This window comes from Musca domestica, unplaced genomic scaffold, assembly GCF_030504385.1.
Source record: "Musca domestica strain aabys unplaced genomic scaffold, Musca_domestica.polishedcontigs.V.1.1 20, whole genome shotgun sequence".
NCBI lineage: Eukaryota > Metazoa > Arthropoda > Insecta > Diptera > Muscidae > Musca > Musca domestica.
Genome location: NW_026712250.1, coordinates 9712149 through 9726423, shown reverse-complemented (window position 1 = coordinate 9726423; position 14275 = coordinate 9712149). Strand labels below are relative to the sequence as shown.

The 14275-nt window shown below is 31.5% G+C and overlaps 3 protein-coding genes across 5 annotated transcripts in view; all 3 read right to left on the bottom strand.

Moving 5' to 3' along the window:
* The window catches only part of LOC105261991 (flotillin-2), a 525605-nt gene that overhangs the window by 372823 nt on the left and 138507 nt on the right, over nucleotides 1-14275 (bottom strand). The gene's annotated exons all lie outside the window — the stretch shown is intronic.
* On the bottom strand, nucleotides 5034-6921 carry LOC101891545 (glucose dehydrogenase [FAD, quinone]-like). Its single transcript, XM_005188958.4, has one exon. It carries the CDS (start codon nucleotides 6895-6897, stop codon nucleotides 5044-5046), a length of 1854 nt encoding a protein of 617 aa, XP_005189015.2. The 5' UTR covers nucleotides 6898-6921; the 3' UTR covers nucleotides 5034-5043.
* LOC101891369 (glucose dehydrogenase [FAD, quinone]-like) lies at nucleotides 8929-10854 on the bottom strand. Its single transcript, XM_005188957.3, has one exon. The coding sequence runs from the start codon at nucleotides 10808-10810 to the stop codon at nucleotides 8951-8953; it is 1860 nt and encodes a 619-aa protein (XP_005189014.2). The 5' UTR covers nucleotides 10811-10854; the 3' UTR covers nucleotides 8929-8950.

Here is a 14275-nt window from a genome sequence, read left to right as displayed (position 1 = left end):
TTATTTACCTATAAAAATTATATAAAAAAAAAATTATTTAAAAAATTCAATAAATCTTCAGGGAATTCCCCTTTATTGTTCACCCAATTGCATAAATTTTTAATATATTTTTTTTTGGGAAATAGCTATTTATCTTTAAAAATTAAATAAAAAATTTCTTAAAAACAAGAAAATTTGTAGGGATTTCTTTTTGAAATTTTTAATATTTTAGCTATCTACCTATAAAAATGACATAAAAAAATATTTAAAAAATTCAATAAATCTTCAGGGAATTCCCATTTATTGTTTACCCAATTGCATAAATTTATCTTTAAAAATTATATAAAAAAATTAACAAATTTCTTAAAAAAGAGAAAATTTGTAGGGATTTCTTTTTGGAATTTTTTAATTTTTTTTTTTTTTTTGTAAATAGTTATTTACGTACAAAAATTACATAAAAAAATAAAAAAATATTTAAAAAACTCAATAAACCGTCAGGGAATTTCCTTTTATTGTTCACCCAATTGCATAAATTTTTAATATTTTTTTTTTTTTTGGAAAATAGCTATTTATCTTTAAAAATTAAAAAAATTTCTTAAAAAAAGAAAATTTGTAGGGATTTCTTTTTGAAATTTTTATTTTTTTTTTGTAAATAGTTATCTACCTATAAAAATTAAATAAAAAAATATTTAAAAAATTCAATAAATTATCAGGGAATTCCCTTTTTATAGTTTGTAGGGATTTCTTTTTGAAATTTTCAATATATTTTTTTGGTAAATAATTATTTACCTATAAAAATTACATAAAAACAAATAAAAAATATTTAAAAAATTCTCTCCAATTGCATAAATTAATAATATTTCTTTTTTGGGAAATAGCTATTTATCTTTAAAAATTAAATAAAAAATTAAAAAATTTCTTAAAAAGAAAATTTGTAGGAATTTCTTTTTGAAATTTTTAATATTATTTTTTTTTGTAAATAATTATTTACCTATAAAAATGACATAAAAAATAAAAAAATATTTAAAAAAAAAAAACAATAAATCTTCAGGGAATTCCCTTTTATTGTTGACCCAATTGCATAAATTTTTAATATTTTTTTTTGAGAAATAGCTATTTATCATTAAAAATTAAATAAAAAAATTAAAAAAATTCTTAAAAACAAGACAATTTGTAGGGATTTCTTTTTGAAATTTTTATTATATTTTTTTTTTTGTAAATAGTTATTTACCTCTAAAAATTAAATAAAAAATAAAAAAAAAATATTTAAAAAATTCAATAAATCTTCAGGGAATTCCCTTTTATTGTTCACCCAATTGCATATTTTTTTTTTAAATATCTATTTACCTTTAAAAATTAAAAAAAAAATTTAAAAAAAAAATTCTTAAAAAAAGAAAATTTGTAGGGATTTCTTTTTGAAATTTTTAATATTTTTTTTTTTTTTTGTAAATAATTATCTACATATAAAAATTACATAAAAAATAAAAAAGTATTTAAAAATGTCAATAAATCTTTAGGGAATTCTGTTTTATTGTTCACCCAATTGTATAAATTTTTAATATATTTTTTTTTTAGGAAATAGCTATTTAACTTTAAAAATTAAATTAAAAATAAAAAAAAAATCCTTAAAAAAAGGAAGGTTGTAGGGATTTCTTTTTGAAATTTTTAATATTTTTTTTTTGTAAATTGTTATTTACCTATAAAAATTACATAAAAAATAAAAAAAAATTATTTAAAAAATACAATAAATCTTCAAGGAATTCCTTTTTTTGGGAAATAGCTATTTACCTTTAAAAATTAAATAAATAAAATAAAAAATTTCTGGACAAAAAAAAAGAAAATTTGTAGGGATTCCTTTTTGAAATTTTTAATATTTTTTTTTTTTTGTAAATAATTATTTACCTATAAAAATTAAATAAAAAAATATGTATTTAAAAAATTCAATAAATCTTCAGGGAATTCTCTTTTATTGTTTACACAATTGCATAAATTTTTATTATTTTTTTGGAAAATATCTATTTACCTTTAAAAATTAAATAAAATAAATAAAAAATTTCTGAAAAAAAGAAAATTTGTAGGGATTTCTTTTTGAAATTTTTAATACATTGTTTTTGTAAATAATTATCTACCTATACAAATTAAATAAAAAAAATTAAAAAATTCAATAAATCTTTAGGGAATTCCTTTTATTGTTCACCCAATTGCATAAAATTTTAATATATATTTTTTTCGGAAATAGCTATTTACCTTTAAAAATTAAATAAAAAAAAATAAAAATTTTCTGAAAAAAAAGAAAATTTGTAGGGATTCCTTTTTGAAATTTTTAATATTTTTTTTTTTTGTAAACAATTATTTACCTATAAAAATTAAATAAAAAATACAAAAAAAATATTTAAAAAATTCAATAAATCTTCAGAGAATTCCCTTTTATTGTTCACCCAATTGCATAAATTTTTAATATATATATATATATATATATATATATATATATATATATATATATATATATATATATATATATATATATATATATATATATATATATATATATATATATATATGTATATATATATATATATATATTTGAGAAATAGCTATTTATCTTTAAGAATTAAATAAAAAAAAATTTAAAAATTTCTTAAAAAAGAAAATTTGTAGGGATTTCTTTTTGAAATTGATAACATTTTTTTTGTAAATAGTTATCTATCTATAAAAATTACATAAAAAAAAATTAAAAAATCAATAAATCTTTTATTGTTCACCCAATTGCATAAATTTGTTATATATTTTTTTTTTGGGAAATAGCTATTTATCTTTAAAAATTTAATAAAAAATTCCTTAAAAAAAAGAAAATTTGTAGAAATTTCTTTTTGAAATTTCTTTTTTTTTTTTTTTTTTTTTTTTTTGTAAATAGTTATTTACCTATAAAAATGAGCAAACAAAAAAATAAAAAAATATTTGAAAAATTCAATAAATCTTCATGGAATTCCCTTTTATTGTTCACCCAATTGCATAAATTTTTAATGTTTTTTTTTTTGGGAAAAAGCTATTCATCTTTAAAAATTAAATAAAAAATTAAAAGAAATTCTTAAAAAAAAATCAATAAATCTTCAGGGAATTCCCTTTTATTGTTCACCCAATTGCATAAATTTAATTTTTTTTTTCAGGAAATAGCTATTTGTCTAAAAAAATAATTAAAAATAAAAAAAAATATTTAAAAAATTCAATAAATCTTCAGGAAAATTCCCTTCATAATTCACACAATTGCATAACATCTCCTTTTCAATTCAGTTCAAATATTTCGATGCTCTTATGGTCTATTTGTTTACAAAAATTCATAAAATATTGTTAAAAAAATTATACTGGCACGTTTTGGTGTTAATGTTCTAAAAATGGCCAATTGTGTGTGAAGAAATATTCCAAAAAAGAACAAAAAACAAAAACAAAAAAAAAAAAAAACAAAATATCCAAGTCAATCTAATAACTGGTTGACGCTTCAATATTTCAGTTTAACAACTGAAATTTAAGTGTCAATCGTTGTATTTGTTATTAGGCCATTAGGCATTCTATTAGCAAGTTGGACGAGAATGGAGTTTTTTTTATTGTTATTTAGAGATATTAGCTTGAGATGATGAAAAAGATTTCATACAACTGAACAACGATTTAAGCGATTTTTTTGCAAATTTATGAGATTCGATAACAACTAGAATGGGAAAAAATGAAAAGTTATCGATAATAGCTTTTTCATATAAAAAACTTATCGATAATAATTTTTCTGGATAGAAAAGATATCGATAATAACTTTTCTGGATAGAAAAGTTATCGATAAAAAATTTTACGCATAGAAAAATTATCGATAATAACTTCTACGCATAGAAAAGTTATCGATATTAATTTTTCCGTAGAGAAATGTTATCGATAATAACTTTTCCGCATAGAAAAGTTATCGATAATAACTTTTCTGAAGAGAAATGTTGTCGATATTAACTCCGAAGAGAAATGTTATCGATAACAGCTTTTCCGTATAGAAAAGTTATCGGTAATAACTTTTAATGTTATCGATAATAAATTTCCTGTATAGAAAAGTTATCGATAACAACTTTTGCGCATAGAAAAGTTGTCGATAACAGCTTTTCCGTAGAGAAATGTTATCGATAATAACTTTTCCGCCTAGAAAACTTATCGATAGTAACTTTTCCGCCTAGAAAACTTATCGATAGTAACTTTTCCGCCTAGAAAACTTATCGATAGTAACTTTTCCGCCTAGAAAACGTATCGATAGTAACTTTTCCGCCTAGAAAACTTATCGATAGTAACTTTTCCGCCTAGAAAACTTATCGATAGTAACTTTTCCGCCTAGAAAAGTTATCGATAGTAACTTTTCCGCCTAGAAAAGTTATCGATAGTAACTTTTCCGCCTAGAAAAGTTATCGATAGTAACTTTTCCGCCTAGAAAAGTGATCGATAGTAACTTTTCCGCCTAGAAAAGTTATCGATAGTAACTTTTCCGCCTAGAAAAGTTATCGATAGTAACTTTTCCGCCTAGAAAAGTTATCGATAGTAACTTTTCCGCCTAGAAAAGTGATCGATAGTAACTTTTCCGCCTAGAAAAGTTATCGATAGTAACTTTTCCGCCTAGAAAAGTTATCGATAATAACTTTTCTGTATCAAAAAGTTATCGATAATAGCTTTTCTGTAACTTTTCCGCCTAGAAAAGTTATCGATAGTAACTTTTCCGCCTAGAAAACTTATCGATAGTAACTTTTCCGCCTAGAAAAATTATCGATAGTAACTTTTCCGCCTAGAAAAATTATCGATAATAACATTTCCGTATAGAAAAGTTATCGATAATAACATTTCCGTATAGAAAAGTTATCGATAATAATTTTTGCGCATAGAAAAGTTATCGATAATAACTTTTTCGAATAGAAAAGTTATCGATAATAACATTTCCGTATAGAAAAGTTATCGATAATAACTTTTCTATATTTATCGATATCAATATTACCCTTTCAATTTTTTTAAACAAATAAAATATTTTTTGTTCAATTTATTTCCACCTTTTCACAATTCTCCATGATCTTGCTTAATCATGTCTGCTGCCTTTTCGGCAATCATAAAAATCGGCCCGTTGGGATGTCCAGCAATGATGCTGGGCATAATGCTGGCATCGACCACTCTTAGCCTTTGAACACCATAAACCCTCAGACGCGGATCAACCACCGCTTCCCTGTCCCATTTGGGACCCATTTTGGCCGTACCCGATTGATGGTAAATTGTAAAACTTAGATGACGTACATAACACTCCAAGTAGCCTCGGGAGGTGATGTCCCGAAAATGTTGGCATCCTGGAATTTTTTGTTGTAAAAATGTGCCATTCAAACGACGCATTGTTGGTGTGGCCATTAGATTAATGGCCTTTTGCATGCCACGCACCAGGGTATCGATGTCTTGGGGGTCCTTGAGGAAATTCGGGTAAATTAGGGGAGGTTGTTTTGGATCTCTACTGGCTAGCAGGATTTTACCTTTGCTGCGTGGCCGCAAAAGTTTAACGAAGATCATGAAAACATTGAGGTCTTCTTCTATGGCCTTGGCGTAAAGGGAGGCCACAATGTCTGGCCTTATACCCAAACTTTGGCAAATCCGAGGATTTGAGTAGAGGGCACCGCTGCTTAGAAACCACTCAATGTCTGGCCAACCATTTGGATTGCCGGGCTGTGACAAATCATGAAATGCCAAAGCTTCCACGCCTCCCGGTAGATTTAGCGGACTCAGGCCGTTTGAAAGGTTTAGGATCACACTTAGATTAAAAAATTCCGAAATTTTAAGGGTCGGGGCCTGGCTGTGGAAATTCAAACCTGCCGCCAAATGATCCTGGAGATTGTGACCCACTGGTAGGTCCACTAGGGATTCTATGCCAAGTTTCTGTAAATGTTGTCTGGGTCCCACCCCGGATAACATTAGCAGTTGTGGGGTGTTTATGGCTCCCGCCGAGATAATGACTTCCTTCCGGACCTGAATTTCGTAGATTTTACCCTGCGACTCGAACCTTACACCATACGCGATTTTTGTGTGGGGGTCAATTAGTATCCTGGTCACATGGCTATATTTCCGAATGTGCAAATTGGGACGTTTCCCTTTCAGCGGATAAAGATATGCACGATTTGAGCTCCAGCGATAACTCTGATCCGTGGTGGTCTGCAAATAGGAAACTCCAATTTGATGTCGGCCATTATAGTCCACATAAGGCAAACCATCCTCCTGCACGGCTTGGACAAATGCCTTGGCAATGGGTGTGCGATATTTGATGGAAGTCACTTTCACTGGGCCGCCATGACCCACGTATCCGGCATCTGCATTTGGGACCGTTGAGTCCTCAAGTTTCTTAAAATATGGCAACACCTCGTCATAACTCCATCCCAGATTTCCCATTCTCGACCAGTTGTCATAATCCCAGCGACTACCTCGGGTATAAATCATGTAATTCAACACCGACGATCCTCCCATCACCTTGCCTCGCGTGAAATGACATTGGGCGCCACTCATGGCCAAACAATATTCCTTCGATGGTTGGGTGCGATAGTTCCAGTCCAAATAAGGGTTGCCTTGCCAGAGATGGGCCATCATGGGTATATCCATGGGCAAAAGTTCTGGACCTCCAGCCTCCAGTAAGAGAATTGACCAATTTCGTATCTCCGACAACCTCGCAGCCAAGGCACAACCTGCCGTTCCCGCACCCACCACAATGAAATCGTATTCCTTCGCCAACTTCACCTCATTGTCTTGGTTCTCCGAATTCAATCTCTGCTGGCCATCCTTGAGAAAATCGTATATGAATGTCAAGATATTGGATTGACTGGGAGATTGTTGCTCCGTTTTTGCCGTTTGGCTGGACAATATCAAGACCAAGGCGAACATTCGAATCAGATGCCATGATGACAACATCACGCATTTAATTTCAAATTAAAACTAGGTTCAGAGTCAGTTAAAAATGTAATTTATACGCAATTAGTTGATGCATTATTTACACCCCAGATGACCCGAACATAGGGTGGAACGATGGATATTTTGTGGACCAAAAAAAATTTTTTTTCGAATTGGGTGGTCCCAATTTGGTTTTGTGGGGTGGCGCCCAATGTCATTATTTCCATGAAAAAATAAGAAGGTCATCACCACCAAATAACATATTTTCGATAACTTTTCTCTACGGAACAGTTATTATCGATAACTTTTCTCTACAGAAAAGTTATTATCGATAACTTTTCTCTACAGAAAAGTTATTATCGATAACTTTTCTCTACAGAAAAGTTATTATCGATAAATTTTCTCTGCAGAAAAGTTATTATCGATAAATTTTCTCTACAGAAAAGTTATTATCGATAACTTTTCTATACGGAAAAGTTATTATCGATAACTTTTCTGTGCGATAACTTTTCTGTACGGAAAAGTTATTATCGATAACTTTTCTCTACAGAAAAGTTATTATCGATAACTTTTTTATAAATAAAACTTATTATCGATAACTTTTTTAAAAATAAAACTTATTATCGATAACTTTTCTATACGGAAAAGTTATTATCGACAACTTTTCTATGCGGAAAAGTTATTATCGATAACTTTTCTATACAGGAAAGCTATAATCGATAACTTTTTTATAAATAAAACTTATTATCGATAACTTTTCTATACAGAAAAGTTATTATCGATAACTTTTCTATGCGGAAAAAATATTATCGATAACTTTTCTATACAGGAAAGTTATTATCGATAACTTTTCTATACAGGAAAGTTTTTATCGATAACATTTCTATACAGAAAAGTTATTATCGATAAATTTTCTTTATAGAAAAGTTATTATCGATAACTTTTCTCTACAGAAAACTTATTATCGATAACTTTTCTCTACAGAAAACTTATTATCGATAACTTTTTTATAAATAAAACTTATTATCGATAACTATACAGAAAAATTATTGTCGATAACTTTTCTATGCGGAAAAGTTATTATCGATAACTTTTCTATGCGGAAAAGTTATTATCGATAACTTTTCTATGCGGAAATGTCATCATCGATAACTTTTCTCTACGGAAAAGTTATTATCGATAACTTTTCTATACGGAAAAGTTATTATCGATAACTTTTCTATACGGAAAAGTTATTATCGATAACTTTTCTATACGGAAAAGTTATTATCGATAACTTTTCTATACGGAAAAGTTATTATCGATAACTTTTCTATACAGGAAAGCTATTATCGATAACTTTTCTATGCGGAAAAGTTATTATCGATAACTTTTCTATGCGGAAAAGTTATTATCGATAACTTTTCTATGCGGAAAAGTTATTATCGATAACTTTTCTATGCGGAAAAATTATTATCGATAACTTTTCTCTACGGAAAAGTTATTATCGATAACTTTTCTCTATGGAAAAGTTATTATCGATAACTTTTCTCTATGGAAAAGTTATTATCGATAACTTTTCTCGACGGAAAAGTTATTATCGATAAATTTTCTATGCAGAAAAGTTATTGTCGATATTTTTTCCATACAGAAAAGTTGTTATCGATAAGTTTTCTATACAGAAAAGTTATTATCGATAATTTTTGTATACAGAAAAGTTATTATCGATAATTTTTCTATACAGAAAAGTTGTTATCGATAATTTTTCTTTACGGAATAATTATTATCGATATTTTTTCTAAACATAGACCTTGTTATCGACAACTTTTCTCTACAAAAAATTTATTTTCGATAATTAATCAATAAAACATTCTTATTTTTATTATTTTAACATTTTATTATAGAAAAATTTTATTTGTTTCCTCATTCTACTCCCCTTTGTGTGTTTTTCTAAAATTAAGCAACATTTCAAATTTTAACAAATATTCTTTTTTAAAACTAATTTAATACATTAATACTCAGTCCAAAGTTCATGTGTGTGTTCTTTCTTCTTCTTCTTTTTATCTCTTCACAACATCCCATGATCTTGTTTGATCATATCTGCCGCCTTCTCAGCAATCATATAAACCGGTCCATTGGGATGGCCAGCCACCAGCTTTGGCATTATGCTGGCATCGACAACGCGTAGATTCTTAATGCCATGCACGCGCAGACGATTGTCGACAACGGCCTCTTTATCGGAACGGGGTCCCATTTTCGCCGTACCCGATTGATGGTAGATGGTGGTGGTCAGGTATCGGACATAGCATTCCAGATAGGGTCGTGACCTAATGTGGCCATATTTACGACAGGGTTTTATGCTGCTGTTCAGCAGGGTAGCATTCACGCGACGCATTGAGGGTTCATCGAGCAGTTCAATGATCTTCTCAATACCGCGCACCACAATGTCCAGATCGTAGGGATCGTGCAGGTAGTTGGCATAGATGAGGGGATATTTTTTGGGATCTTTGCTGCGCAGCAGGATGCGACCCTTGCTGCGTGGCTGCAGCTGCATGGAAACAATGGCGAAGACATTGAGATCTTCTCGCTGGGCCTCGGCATAGAGATCGTCGAAGATGTCCTGGCGTATACCAGCTGCCCGGGCCAGGAAAGGATTTTCGTGATACGATGAATCGGCCACAATGAATTCAATGTCTGGCCAGCCATCTGGATCATTGGGATGATCGAGGTCATAGAAGGCAATAACCTCCAGGCCACCGGCCACGGAGAGTGAGCTGTTCATGGTCTGTAGGGCCAGGAAGTTCTCGGTGTCAAAGAGATCGGGCAATTTGATGCTGCTTACATTGGCCACAACATTGACGGGTGGGGCAATGTGATCCTGCAGATTAAAGCCCACAGCCAAATCGGCTAATGGCTGTATGCCCACCTGGCGTAAATGTTTGGCCGGCCCCACACCCGACAACATCAGCAGTTGAGGCGTGTTGATGGCTCCCGCCGAGGATATCACCTCTTTGCGGGCCCTGACCTCATACACCTTACCCTGGGATTCGAACTTTACACCATAGGCCCGTTTCGTTTGCGGATCGATGAGTATCTTGGTGACATGGGCATACTTCTTGATGTGCAGATTTGGACGTTGACCTTTGACGGGATACAAATAGGCCCGGTTCGAACTCCATCGGTGGGTTTGATCGGTAGTGGTCTGGGCATATTGGACCCCCACTTGGCGGCGTCCATTGTAGTCCAAATAATCATAACCATTCTCCTGTACAGCAGCCACAAAAGCTTCACTCAGCTGGGTGTGCCATTTGGCGTAGGACACACGTACGGGTCCGTTGCGGCCCACATATTCCTCATCGGCATCGGGTATGATGGAGCCCTCCAATTTCTTGAAATATGGCAGTACATCCTTGTAGCTCCAGCCCTCATTGCCCATGGCCGCCCAGGTGTCATAATCCCGGCGATTGCCTCGCGTGTACATCATGTAATTCAACACCGAACTGCCGCCCATGACCTTGCCGCGCGGGAAATTGCAACGATTGTCATTCAAACCCAGACAATATTTATCCGATGGCTGGGTACGATAGCCCCAATTAAGATCCGGACTCAGCTGTAGAATATTTGCCACAATCGGCAAATCTATGGGCAGATATTCGGGACCACCTGCCTCGAGCAGTAAAATCTTCCATGACGTTATCTCCGAAAGTCGGCCGGCCAGGGCACACCCCGCCGTACCCGCTCCCGCAATTATGAAGTCATACTCATCCAACAACGGTATTTCATTGTCACGATATTCCATGCGCGCATCCTCGGCACCGTGACGCAATACCTCAAAAAAATAGCTAACCGCATTTGTGCTAAGCCGTTGGGCATCCACAGCCCCAAAAACGAGAACAGCCCCAAGAACTAACGCTAAACACGCTCGCATTCTGACGCTTCTAAGTTAAAACTAAACTTATCGACCTCATTTCGAACCCTCGTAAGGTCTGTTTCTTTGATAAAAAAAAATATGCCACTAGAATTTCCTATTTCAAAACCTGATCCCACTCAAAAAATAAAATCTACCAAAAGAATGTTCCGAACATCATGTTGTTTTTGTTTCCGACCAAGATATGCCATAAATAATTCATGACCTCCACCACCATCACCAAACATTCTACTGACTATGTAAATATTCCAGCCAATTCATGCTGCTGGGCATTTGAATAAAAGTGAATAGGGTCGCGCCGAACAACAACCACAACACACCTTTTGGCCTAATTATGCATGCCAACAAGTTTGATTGACCGATTATTAATGGCAGCAAATTTATTGAACATTTAGATTAAGAAGACCATAAAACGTAACATCAACTTACAACAACAAAACAAACAATAAAACAACAATGACCATAAGAAATATTCCATTGCATATATTATTAAAAATAAAAACAAAAAAACATTTTTCTAAGGACTAGTAATAAACCTTGTGGATGGTGTCAAAAATGGCACACCCTTCTTCAACAACAAAAAGGTTTCACAACAACATTTTCCCACAGAAAAGTTAACCATAGATAAACAACATTTTTGTACAGAGACATTGTCAATAATAATATTTTTGCATTGAAAAGTGATCGATAACAACATTTCTGTGTGAAAAACTTGTCGATAACAACATTTCGGCAAACAATAATAACCGATAACAACATCTTTCTGCACAAAGATTAACGATAACCCAACAATATATTTCTGCAAAAAAAAGTTATCGATAAACATGTTTCTGCATAGAAAAGTTATCGCTAACAACTTTTCCGTGTAGAAAAGTTATCGATAATAACTGTTCCGTATAGAAAAGTTATCGATAATTACTTTTCCGTAGAGAAAAATTATCCATAATAGCTTTTCCGTAGACAGAAGTTATCGATAACAGCTTCTCCGTATAGAAAAGTTATCGATAACAGCTTTTCCGTATAGAAAAGTTATCGAAAATAACTTTTCTGTATGGAAAAGTTATCGATAATAACTTTTCCGTATAGGAAAGTTATCGATAATAACTTTTCCGTATAGAAAAGTTATCGATAATAACTTTTCCGTATAGGAAAGTTATCGATAATAACTTTTCCGTATAGAAAAGTTATCGATAATAACTTTTCCGTATAGGAAAGTTATCGCTAATAACTTTTCCGTATAGAAAAATTATCGATAATAACTTTTCCGCCTAGAAAAGTTATCGATAACAACATTTCTATGCAGAAGAGTTATCGATAACAACATTTCTGTGTAGAAAAGTTATCGATAACAACATTTCTGTGTAGAAAAGTTATCGATAACAAGAAAATTCAACGATAACAACATGTCCGTAAAGAAAAATTATCGATAACAACATTTCTATACACAAAAGTTATCGATAACCCAATATTTGCGTACAACGGTCATCGATAACAAGATATTTCTGCGAAAAAAGTTATCGATAAACATGTTTCTGTATAGAAAAGTTATCGATAGCAACATTTACATAAAGAAAAGCTGTCGATAACAACACTTCTAAGTAGAAGAGTTATCGATAACAACATTTCTGTATAGAAAAGTTATCGATAACAAAATTTTTGTACAGAAAATTCACCGATTAAAACATGACAGCAAAAAAAACTGATCGATATCAACATTTTTCTGCACAAATGTTATCGATAACCCAACATTTGCCTACAACGGCCATCGATAACAACATTTTTCTACAAAAAAGTTATCGATAAGCATATTTTTGTATAGAAAAGTTATCGATAACAACAGTTACGTGCAGCAAAGCTATCGATAACAACATTTCTGTGATGAAATGTTATCGATAATAACATTTCTGTGTAGAAAAGTTATCGATAACAAGATTTTTATACAGAAAATTGTCCGATAAAAACATTTCAGTAAAGAAAACTGATCGATAACAACATTTCTGTACACAAAAGTTACCGATAACCCAATATTTGCCAACAACGGCCATCGATAATAACATTTTTCTGCAAAAAAAAGTTATCGATAAACATGTTTCTGTATAGAAAAGTAATCGATAACAATGTTTGTGTAGAGAAAAGTTATAGCCATATTATTACAAAAAAGTAGAGAATATGGTTTCTACTTCAGCAGGTGAACCATAACAAGCCTTTGGCATCTCAAAATTTTCGATAACCAAAATTGGAGACTTATTCCATAGAAAACACTTATTTTTTTCAAAATATTTCAGAACACAAACTCTATGCGAAAATACTTAAGTCACTCCAAACCTTAATTACATGTTTAGTAGACTTCATGTCTTCCATCACCCCATGAGCGAATAGGGTTGGGAATGAGTCACTAATCTACCTAAAATACGTAATAACTCTGCCCAAAGTACCTCTGCCCATGGAGAATTGAAATATGTAACCCATTCAGTGAAATACGGAAACCGGTTTTTCTACGCCACATGCTTCTTGTAAAATGCGTTACAATAAAAAAACCACACAAATGGGTTACTTGAAAAATCGGAAGTAATATTGTAATTGTTGTTTTTGTTGTTGTCATATTTTCAAAAGATTAATCACAGTCTTACAAAGTCGCACGCTTATGCCGCACGAAACGGTTCATTGAACCAACTACCCATAGAAATAGGAAGTTGTTTGTAATGGCCAAGGTCGTTGCGCACTCTTTCTTTGTGAAGCATAGAATTACAATGAAACAAAAATGGGTTCAGAACCAGTTCATGTAATTATAACCTATTTTCTGAAGTGCACAAGGTGGGTCGACAGTAACATAAGTCAATAAAAAAAAAAAACAAATCACATAACATCAATTTCGATAACAAAGTATCTCCATAGAAAAATTATCGATAATAACTTTTTCGCCTAGTAAAGTTATCGATAATAACTTTTTCGCATAGAAAAGTTATCGATAACAACTTTTCCGCCTAGAAAAGTTGTCGATAATAACTGTTCCGTGTAGAAAAGTTATCGATAATAACATTTCCTTATAGACAAGTTATCGATAATAACTTTTCCGTATAGAAAAGTTGTCGATAATAACTGTTCCGTATAGAAAAATTATCGATAATAACTTTTCCGTATGGAAAAGTTATCGATAATAACTTTTCCGTATATAAAAGTTATCGATAAAGACTTTTCCCTATAGAAAAGTTATCGATAATAAATTTTCCGTAGAGAAAAGTTATCGATAATAAATTTTACGTAGAGAAAAGTTATCGATAATAAATTTAACGTAGAGAAAAGTTATCGATAATAAATTTTACGTAGAGAAAAGTTATCGATAATAACTTTTCCGCCTAGAAAAGTTATCGATAATAACTTTTCCGCCTCGAAAAGTTTTCGATAATAACTTTTCCGCCTAGAAAAGCTATCGATAATAACTTTTCCGCCTAGAAAAGTTATCGA